This window comes from Vulpes vulpes, chromosome 8 (assembly GCF_048418805.1).
Source record: "Vulpes vulpes isolate BD-2025 chromosome 8, VulVul3, whole genome shotgun sequence".
In the NCBI taxonomy this organism is placed as follows: domain Eukaryota; kingdom Metazoa; phylum Chordata; class Mammalia; order Carnivora; family Canidae; genus Vulpes; species Vulpes vulpes.
In genome coordinates this window covers 61,852,149-61,863,126 of record NC_132787.1, presented here as the reverse complement: position 1 = coordinate 61,863,126, position 10,978 = coordinate 61,852,149, and the positions used below count along the sequence as shown (strand labels likewise).

Genomic DNA, 10,978 nt, shown 5'->3' with positions numbered 1-10,978 from the left:
ATATGAAGTTTTTGTTGGCCTTCGGGACGATCCTAACACCTTCCAATCACACCTTTTAAACTACCAGGCCCAGTCTTTCTATGAATATCTTCACAGCCAGAAGTGATCCCTGAACTCGATTCTCAGACCTGGCTCACAGCCACATTCTGTCTTACTCCTTAGTTTGGGGATTCTCCAGCTTTCTCTCCTTGAGAGCTTGTAAGATCGCTTTCTGCAGAAACCCAGTTTGCTCTGTCTTATTATTCGCGTGTACAGAGCCTTGTTCACATCGTGGCAAGGGTCTTAAACAAGGATGTGTAGGGTCAGGGCCATTGCCTGACTTGGTCACCGTTGCACATGCGGTGTCGTTAAATGTTCCTGGCTTCTAGTGGGGCTTTCTACGCGCATTTGTGGATTCAAAGAATCAAGAAGCAGGAGCAGGGGAACATAAAAAATAGTGAAAGGGAATAAAGGGGAGAGGAGAAAAGATGAGTGGGAAATATCAGAGAGGGAGACAGAACACGAGAGACTCCTAACTCTGGGAAACGGACTAGGGGTGGTGGAAGGGGAGGAGGGCCCTGAGGGGGGCACTTGACGGGATGAGCACTGGGTGTTATGCTATATGTTGGCAAATCGAACTCCAATAAAAAATAAATTTATTAAAAAAAAAAAAAAAAAAAAAGAAGAAGCAGGACCGCGGCGGTCACTGCCCAGGGAACTGCAAGTCCCAGCGGGCATTGCGCGGGACGTCGGCGGACGCGGTGATGCAAGGGGGCGTGCCGAGCCGAGGGAGGGGTCGTCCTGCGGGTAGCCGGAGGCCGGGGAGGCTCTGGAGCCTAGGGCGAGAGAGGGAGCGAGGAAGGTGAGCAGAGGCGGAGGAGGGGACGCGCTGCCCGGCGCCCCCCAGTCTATGGAGCGGGGTAAGATGGCGGAGGCGGAGAGCCTGGAGACAGCCGCGGAGCACGAGCGGATCCTGCGCGAGATCGAGAGCACTGACACGGCCTGCATCGGGCCCACCCTCAGGTACCCCGGGGACCCGGGCCACCGAGGGGCGGGCACGGGCGGGACGGGGGCCAGGCCCCTTCGGGCTGGTGCGCCCGGCCGGCCGCTCGCAGGGCCAGCGCCCGCCCCGCCCTTCGGGGATCCCCGCGAGCCACCTCCACCGTCGGCGAGGCGGGTCTCCGTCCACCGCCCGGGCGTGGGGTCCCTCCTCACCCGCCGGCGCCCACAGCCCAGTTACTCCGCAGCCTCCTCTTGCCTTCCCCCCGGCTGGGGCAGTCTGGGTTCTGCCTCCCAGGCTAGCGCGGAGCTGGGCGACCAGAGCGTCCCGCAGAGGGTAGCCCTCAGCGAACCCTCCCCCTGGGGACCTCCCCCTTCTCCGGCTCAGACCCCATCCTGCCCTAGACCAGAGTCCTGCTTTACGGACAAAACATAAATCCACCCTCGGTCTGATGATCGGAAGTTAAACTCGTGCCTCCCGAAAATCACAGCCACTTCTCAGAAACGAGTTTCTGAAAATCTTAGGCCTGGAAGGAAGGAAGTTCCCCTCAACCCGCGCCCCTCTCCTGGGAGCGGGTACTTGCCGAACCCCGTTAGTAGGACGACCTCTTCCAAAGGTGCAGCCTCATGTAGTCTCACCGTTGAGAAAAAGTTATCACCCCTTCTGCCTGCCCCCCTCATACCATTACTTCCCCCCTCCCCCTTATTTATCTATCTATTTATTTATTTATAGATTTTATATATTTATTCATGAGAGACCCAGAGAGAGAAGGGCAGAGACATAGGCAGAGGGAGAAGCGGGCTCCATCTGGGGAGCCCGGGGCGGGACTCGATCCCAGGACTCCAGGATCACGACCTGAGCCAAAGGCAAGAGGCTCAAGCACTGGGCCATCCATGCGCCCCCCTTCACCCCCACTTAGTTTGTAGATGTCAAAACAAACCTCCACTTTCCTCAACTTCATGTATTTATCAAAAACTTAGGCACCACTTACTAGGAAATTGCAAGACATTGTGTTAAGCAGTTTACAAATGGAACTTAAAAGGCAGAGTAGTCCTATTAGGTGGATGCTATTACTACCCTCAGTTTATAGATGAGGCACAGAGACTTTAAGTGACTTGCCCAAGGTCACAGAGAAAGTGGGGGAGTAGTGAGTCCTACTCAGGCTGTCTGGATCCACGGTCTTTTTTTTTTTTTTTTTTTGGATCCACGGTCTTAATTTTTTTTTTTTCATATTCTTTTATTGGAGTTTGGTTTGCCAACATATAGGATAACACCCAGTGCTCATCCCGCCAAGTGCCCCCCTCATGCCGGTCACCCAGTCACCCCAATCCCCGCCCACCTCCGCTTCCACTACCGCTTGTTCGTCATAGTCTTAATTCTTAACCTCTGTTATGTCTCAATTGGTGATTATCATATCTCTGTACTTTCTGTTAATTACTCACCAAATTCAATTTCAAACCACCTTTCCCTTTCCCCTTACTTTACTGAGGCCCTGGAACTAACTCATCTTCATCTTTCCTGTTGTACCTCCTGATCTTCATGCAGTCAGTAGATAGATAATTCTCCTACCTACCTTGTACAGTCTTGGGGGCACTGTTCCTCCCTTAAAAAAGAAGTTATAAATCACTGCTTTTTTTTTTTTTTTCTTCCCATAGGGAGAGTTGCCTTATGAAAGAGTGTTTGAAGGAGGAGGAGGCTGGAGACTTTACTCCTCATCTCCACTGTGCATTTTTCTTCTCTGGGTCACCTTGTTAGCTACTTGCCTCTGTGCCTTCTCTGTCAAGACCATTCTGAGTAGTTTGCCTTTGTCCCTTATGGCACTGGGATCATGACTATCATATTCCTTTCTTTTTCCATTTTCTTGAGCTCTTAAGGATGAATGTTCCTTCTTTCATTATCTTTATTTTTTTTTTAAGATTTTAAAAATTTTATTTGAGAGAGGGAGAGCAGGAGTGGGAGCGGAGGGCAGAGGGACAAGCAGGCTCCCCGCTGAGCAGGGAGCCCAGATATGGGGTTGGGTCCCAGGACCCAGAGATCATGACCTGAGTTGAAGGCACACGTTTAACCTGCCTTGAGCCACCCAGGCACCCTTCATTATCTTTACTTTTATAAAAACTACAGACTGCTTACTAGTATTCTAAGTGCAGTTCTAATGGTTATTGACATCGTTTTTTTTTTTTTTTTTAAGATTCTATTTATCTATTCATGAGAGAGGCATTTATCTATTCTCACAGAGAGAGGCAGAGATATTAGGCAGGAAGAGAAGCAGGCTCCATGCAGGGAACCTGCCGAGGGACTCGATCCTGAGCCAGAGGCAGACGCTCAACCGCTGAGCCACCCAGGTGTCCCAACATTGGGTTTTTATAGCACAAAATGTTACTGGAGTTACTGAGGATGCTCTTTCAGTATTTTATTAAGAAATTTGGCTACTGAGCTGCAGTTCGCAGCCAAGCAAAGTTCCCACTGGAGTAGTTGGGATTACCAGAGTTTTTAGGAAGGGTTCTTTATCAGAATACCCTCAATATTGTCTTGAGTTGGTTGTGGTTTTCAATTGCTGTCAGTCTTGGTTTATATTAATTTAGTGTTATCAGTGTAGTTTGTTGTGATTTATTATGTTACCCCTTCACTGAATCATAATGCATATCTTCAACTGAATTTTGGCCTATAATTTTCTAGTGTCTTGACTTAATAAGCTTTATGATTAAAATATGTTACCCATTCTACCTAAAATTTACTTCATTGTTGTTACCGAGTTCTTTTTACCCTAGAAAGTGGGTTTTGTTGGGGTAGGTGGATTAAGGGATCTTTTGTGCTAAGGGGACATGGTAAAAAAAAAAAAGAAAAGACATTTGAGAACTACTGCAGTATTCTGCCAGTTTTAGTTGCTTTTCCTGATTCCCTGGATGATTATTAGGGGCTCTTCATTTTTGGCCTCATCCTGTCTTGGGCAGGTAACTCCAAATCCCCAAGATTCAATCAGTTGAACATCATATAATGCAAGTACTAGTATCCACTGTTTTTTGTCCCTGGTCTTGATGATTTCTGCCCATATTCATCAGGCAGGATTCCTTATCCCACTCAGAGGCAGCAGCATGCACAAACTTGATGTTTCTGAGCCCATGCCTTACCCTGGATGCCCCTCCAGCATTATTATCTCCTCTGTTCTTCCATCACAGTGATTACATAGGTTTGATTAGGGCAGTAGCCTCTCTTCCCCTCAACTGTAAATCTCAAATTCCTCTACCCTTTTTCATACTCCTCTGAATGCCTTCTATCTTTTGATGTAGCATTTCTAAAGCATTGGATTCTTAGCTGTTCCTGAGCTAGGTTTTGTAACTGAAGAGGAACTAAGGAAGAGAATCACAGTAAGTTGTATTAAATATAAGATTAGTGTACCTATCCCCACAATTCCTGCTCTTCACAAAAATCCACATAGTTACATTGCCTAATCAGACTCTTTCCTTTGCCATCCATTGCTTGCTTTCTTTTCCTTTTGAATCATTGCTTGCTTTCTTTTCCTTTGGTGTTACCAAATTATTCTTCCAGTCTTATGCCTTTTTGTTTGAGGAGCCACAAAAATGGCTTGATTTTCTCACTGTATAACTATCCTTATCTTAATCTCGAACAGTGCATGCAGTGGTACTCCATTCTCATATATCGTAAGGGAGTGCCTCTCCTTTTTCATTGTATTCTGAAAGGCCCAAGCATATCCATGCATATAGAGGCTGTTGCCTAAAAAAATTTTTTGGGAAAGCAGCCATCTCTTTCTTCTCTGACGTCATCTTAAAATTTTTGTTAGCTGCAAGTCTTAATTTTGCAGATGAGGAAAAGAGGCCTATAACATATTAGGGCCTGTCTTTTTTTAGATTTTAATTTAAAAAATTAATTTTAAATTAACTAATTAATTGAAAAAAAGATTTATTTATTTGAGAGAAAGCATGAGTACAAGCTGGAGGAGGGGCAGAGGGAGAGAAACTCAAGCAGACTCCGTGCTGAGTGCTAAGCCCATCTTGGGGCCCAATTTCACAACCCTGAGATCATGACCTGAGCTGAAATCAAGAGTCAGACACTCAATCCACTGTGCCACAGGCACCCCAGGGCTTGTCTTGTTTTTAAAATAATAATGATTCCTGCTCTGTAGTGCTAATACTAAAATATTGATCAGAAATCACTCATGAACAATAGCTCTATATTTTCATTTTTCAAATACCATTTCTTTTTTTTTTTTTACATTTTTTTAAAAATTTATTTATGATAGTAACAGAGAGAGAGAGAGAGAGGCAGAGACATAGGCAGAGGGAGAAGCAGGCTCCATGCACCGGGAGCCTGATGTGGGATTCGATCCCCGGTCTCCAGGATCGCGCCCTGGGCCAAAGGCAAGCGCCAAACCGCTGCGCCACCCAGGGATCCCTCAAATACCATTTCTATATATATTTTTTAAGATTTTATTTATTTATTCATGAGAGACACACAGAGAGAGAGAGGCAGAGACATAGGCAGAGGGAGAAGCAGGCTCCATGCAGGGAGCCTGATGTGGGACTTAATCCCGGGACATGGGATCATGCCCTGAGCCAAAGGCAGATGTTCAACCACTGAATCACCCAGGTGTCCCCTGATTTCTGTATTTCTAATCATCTTTCATATTGCTATTCAGTAGAAGTCATTTCCTCATTTTACTCTTTGGTTTTAGCAATTAACATTTAGCCTTAATTGCTATTTAAGATTTTGTTTTTAAGCTCTTAAATTTAACAGTAAAATACACAGCCTTTAAAAATATAGCTTTTTGGAGATATGATTAATACATCAAACAGTTCACCCATTTAAAGTGTACAATTCACTGGTTTTTAGTATATTCACAGGGTGTATAACCATGACCACAATTTAATTTTAGAATATTTTCATCTCAACATCTATTTGTAGTGATTCTCCATTCTGTCCCCACTCCCTAGGCAAAAACAACCTTCTGCCTTTATGCATTTACCTCTTCTGGACATTTAATATAAATAGAACTGTACAATATGGGGTTTCTTTTGTGTGTGTGTGACACCATAATATTTTCAGGGCTCATCTATGTGGTAGCTTGTATTGGTATTTCTTTTTTTTTTTTTTAATTGCTGAGTAGTATTCCATTGTATGGGTATACCACATTTTATTTATTCATCAGTTGATTGATATTTGGATTGTTGCCATTTGGAGACTGTTAGAACAATGCTTCTATGAACATGAGTGTATTACTTTTTTTTTTTGAGTGTATTAATTTTTGAGTGGACATATGTTTTCATTTCTCTTGGGTATATACCTAGGAGTAGAATTTCTAAGTCATATGATAACTACATTTAACATTTTGAGAAACTGCCAAACTGTTCTTTTCTGAAATTTTTCTTTTTCTGAAGAAAGAGAGTGAGGCAGGGGAGGGGGCAGGGCATGGGGGTGGGGCAGGGGAGCAGAGGAAGAGAGAGAGAATCTTAAATAGCCAGCCTCCACCCAGCACGGATCCCTCTGTGGGCTTGATCTCATGACTGTGAGATCATGACCTGAACCAAAACCAAGAGTTGGATGCTTAACCAACTGACCCATGCAGGAGCCCCTCCTAAACTGTTTTCTAAAATATGGGTACCATTTTACACTTCTACCAGCAATGCACGAGGATTCCAGTTTCTCCACATTCTTGTCAGCACTTGTTGTGATTTTTTTTTTTTTTTATGTTAGCTATCCTAGAGGGTTTGAAGTGGCAATTCACTGTCGTTTTTTTTTTTTTTTTTTTTTCACTGTCGTTTTGATTTGCAATTACCTAATGGCTAATCTTTTTGTGTGCTTATTAGTCATTTATCTTTGGAGAAAAGTCTATTCAGATCTTTTAGTCAGTTTTTAATTGGGTTGTCTTTCTATTGTTGAGTTGTAGTTCTTTATATATTCTGGATATAAGTCTCTTATCAGATATCTGATTTGCAAATACTTTCTTCCATTCTGTGAGTTGTCTTTTCATTTTCCTGATGGTATCATTTTCTGCACAGAAGTTTAATTTTTATGTAGTTCAGTGTATATTTAAATTTTTTTTTAACCTGTGCTTGCCTTCTAGATTGTTGCTTTATATATATTTTATTGTTACAAAGCTGTAGTATTGGTGAAGGGACAGTTTTAAAAAAATATTTTATTTATTTATTTGACAAAGTGAGCATAAGCAGGGGGGCTGACAGGTGGAGGAGCGGGAGAAGCAGGCTCTCCACTGAGCAGGGAACCCTACATGGGGCTTCATCCCGGGACCCTGGGATCATGACCTGAGCCCAAGGTAGATGCTTCACTGACTGAGCCACCCAGGTGTTCCAGTGTAGGGACGATGTTTTATCTTGCTTATTTAACCGAGTTGTTTGTAAAGCTGTCTCTTATAGAAAACAAATTGGGAGGATGTTTTCTTCTTTTAAAGATTTTATTTATTTATTCATAGAGAGAGAGAGAGAGAGAGAGAGAGAGGCAGAGACACAGGCAGAGGGAGAAGCAGGCTCCATGCAGGGAGCCGGATGTGGGACTCGATCCTGGGTCTCCAGGATCACGCCTCAGGCTGCAGGCGGCGCTAAACCGCTGCGCCACGGGGGGCTGCCCGGGAGGATGTTTTCTTTTTTTCTTTTCTTTTTTTAATAATAAATTTATTTTTTATTGGTGTTCAATTTGCCAACATACAGAATAACACCCAGTGCTCATCCTGTCAAGTGCCCCCCTCAGTGCCCGTCACCCATTCCCCCCCACCCCCCGCCCTCCTCCCCTTCCACCACCTCTAGTTCATTTCCCAGAGTTAGGAGTCTTTATGTTCTGTTGTTTTGCTCAATGCCATTTGATAATTTAATATGAGGACCTGTTTTCCCCATTTACTACTTATGTGCCTTTGGCTGCATGGCTTTGTTTTCCATCTTCTGCTGTCCTTTATTACCTAAGTTGTACAGAAACCAGTTAAGCATAATCCTTGGTTCATGATGTGTTATTATTGGCACATGCATGGACTTCTTTAAGCAATTAGTTATTTTTATAAACAACTTACCACCTGAGTGGGCAGATTTTTCTCTTCTGTTAACATGGGGATGATACCATGTCTACTGCAGGAACAGTATTTTAAAAAAAGGGAGACAAAACATTCTTCATGGTACTTGTGTAGTAGATAGTGTGAGTCATCTTCTGCCTGTTATCTTTGAGTTTGCTATGTGAACTTAAGTATTTCTCTTTTGGGAGTTATGTTAGTTTAGTGGTTCTTTGCCTTTTTTTTTTTTTTTTTTTGGCTTGTTCTCACCTATTTGAGGGATATAATATTCATCTGTAATCAAGACTCATCTCATCAAAATATTTTGGGATGGAGAATGGAAGAGGATATAGGAAACAGTTATAAAAGCCCCTCCAGGGAAGCCAGGTGGCTCAGTGGTTTAGCATCGCCTTCAGCCCAGGGCCTGATCCTGGAGACCCGGGATTGAGTCCCACGTCGGGTTCCCTGCATGGAACCTGCTTCTCTCTCTGCCTGTGTCTCTGCCTCTCTCTCTCTTTCTCTTTCTCTCTCTCTCTCTCATGAATAAATAAATAAAAATCTTAAAAAAAAATAAAAGCCCCTCCAGTAATTCTGACATAATCTTCCATGACAGTGAGGGGAAAGAAATGATTTCTCATGTTGATTGCTTTTTTGCTTTTTTTTTTTTTTTAAAGATTTTTAAAATTTATTCATTCATGAGAGACACACACACACACACAGAGAGAGAGAGAGAGAGAGAGAGGCAGAGACACAGGCAGAAGGAGAAGCAGGCTCCATGCAGGGAGCCCGACGTGGGACTCAATCCCGGGACTCAAGGATCACACCCTGGGCTGAAGGTGGTGCTAAACCACTGGGCCACCGGGGTTGCCCTGATTGCTTATTTTTAATAATAGCTCCCCTTAAAAAGTAGCATTTTTATATTTTAATTCTAAATGGTATATGACTTTTAAAAAGATAGAAGAAGCAAACAACAAAAACTTAATCCTACCACCCTGTCAAAACTTATATTTGCATATTACTTTTTAACTTTTTCCATATGCATTTTATTATATTAAGTATTAGAAGAGTACTCTCATGTTTTATCTTTGTTTTTCAGTTACTTTCTTAACATACAGTTTCATACATTGTTATGTATTTTAGTAGCTTTATTCACGAATTTATTCATTCAGTGAACATTTATTATTATTATTTTTTATTTTTTTAAAGATAAATTTTTTAATTTTTATTTATTTATGATAGTCACAGAGAGAGAGAGAGGCAGAGACACAGGCGGAGAGAGAAGCAGGCTCCATGCACCGGGAGCCCGATGTGGGATTCGATCCCGGGTCTCCAGGATCGCGCCCTGGGCCAAAGGCAGGCGCCAAACCACTGCGCCACCCAGGGATCCCTAGTGAACATTTATTGAGCAACTTTTATGCACCAGATATTATTCCCGACTCTTGGGTACAACAGGAACAAAACAGATATGTTCCTGCCCTTATGGACCTTACATTCTGGTGGAACACACAGAATGAACAAACAGGTACATAAAGTAATACTATTAAGTGATTAGTGTTACATATGATCAGGTGTTGTTTTCCATTGTGTTTAGAAAAAGTTGCTCTGACAAAGGTTTGACTAGAGTGAAGGAGCAAGGATGTGACTCTCCAGAAGTCTTCCAGACGGAAGGCACAGACAGAGAAAGCCCTCAAGAATAGCATAATGGTGGAGGTGATGGTAGGAGATCAGTCTGGGTCCATGTCATATAGACTAGGAGGTACAGAAGAGTTTTGAGCAGCAGTGACATGGTCTAACTTAGGTTAAACAAGGAACATTCTGGGTGCTGTGCGGAGATGGAATAAGAGAGGAAACAGGAAAGTCAATCAGGATATTTGCAGTAATGAGAGGCAAGAGGTGGCTGTGGCATACAATAAAGTGTTGGGAGGAGGTGGTGATAAATAGCTGGATTTCAAATATATTTTTAAAGTAGAGCCAAAATGTTGAATTAATTATGAGGGTTAAAGAAAAAGAATCAAGGATGATTCCAAGGCTCTTGCTTAAGTATTAAGTCGCTGGGTGAATGTGGTTGCCATTTAGTGGGATAAGGAATAAAGGCAAGGAACTTTATTTTTCTTCATGGCACTTAAACTGCTGCTTGACATATAGACTCCTCCACTAAAATTGGTTTTCCAGGAGGAGAGAGATTTTGTTTTTTTGTTTGCTGCTGTTTCCTAGGAATCTAAAAGAGTGCTTGGTATATAGTTGGTGGTTAGTAAATATTAATGAATGAATAGAATACAAGAATTGTACCACTAACTGTAAATTATCTGTAGATTGATTAACTGATTTGTACATTAACTGTCTTAAAAGAATATGACTAGGCTTTTGAGAAAAAATAAAACTGCTGAAAATCTGGAAAACTTCAACATATGAGATGTGTTTATTTTTTGGAATTATATATAATTTTATTGTTCCTCTCTCTCTTTTTGTTTTGGTAAGATTTATTTATTTATTCGTGAGAGACACCGACTGAGAGAGGGAGGCAGAGACACAGGCAGAGGGAGAAGCAGGCTCCTCACAGGGAGCCTAATGCAGGACTCGATCCTGGATCCCGGGATCATGACTTGAGCTGATGGCAGGCGCCCAACTACTGAGCCACCCAGGCGTCCCTCCTGTTTCTCTTCATCAATCAAAAGTATAATCTAAAATAATTGGCCCCTAAAACCTGTCATCTAATATTTTGTGTCATGTTGTTAAAAGTTTGCAAATTTAAGTATGATAAATCTAGTGATTAAAATGTTATAATTTAAGTGTACATTGTATAAATAAAACTTAGCATTTGGAAAAATAGAATTGTACATTTGGGGGGGAAGGGGAGTGGGTAGCATTAAATAAATTTCATTATCATATGGAATAGGAAAATGACTTTTTGTCATTTGATAAAAAGTTAGGTTTTATTTTAATAACATCATTGAATTGTTGAGCAAATTGGAAAACTGAAAAACTGAAAA

At 42.3% G+C, this 10,978-nt stretch overlaps 1 protein-coding gene across 3 annotated transcripts in view; it reads left to right on the top strand.

Moving 5' to 3' along the window:
• The first annotated feature begins 708 nt into the window (after nucleotides 1-708).
• EXOC6B (exocyst complex component 6B) overlaps nucleotides 709-10,978 on the top strand; it is a 616,640-nt gene continuing 606,370 nt past the window's right edge. The window contains exon 1 of one of the 3 annotated variants that reach the window (XM_025994563.2): nucleotides 709-1,002. In XM_025994563.2, the coding sequence (XP_025850348.1) occupies nucleotides 890-1,002 (113 nt within the window). In that variant the 5' untranslated portion in view covers nucleotides 709-889. The remainder of the gene's footprint in view (nucleotides 1,003-10,978) is intronic. The other 2 variants (XM_072766927.1, XM_072766926.1) reach the window with 2 other exon arrangements.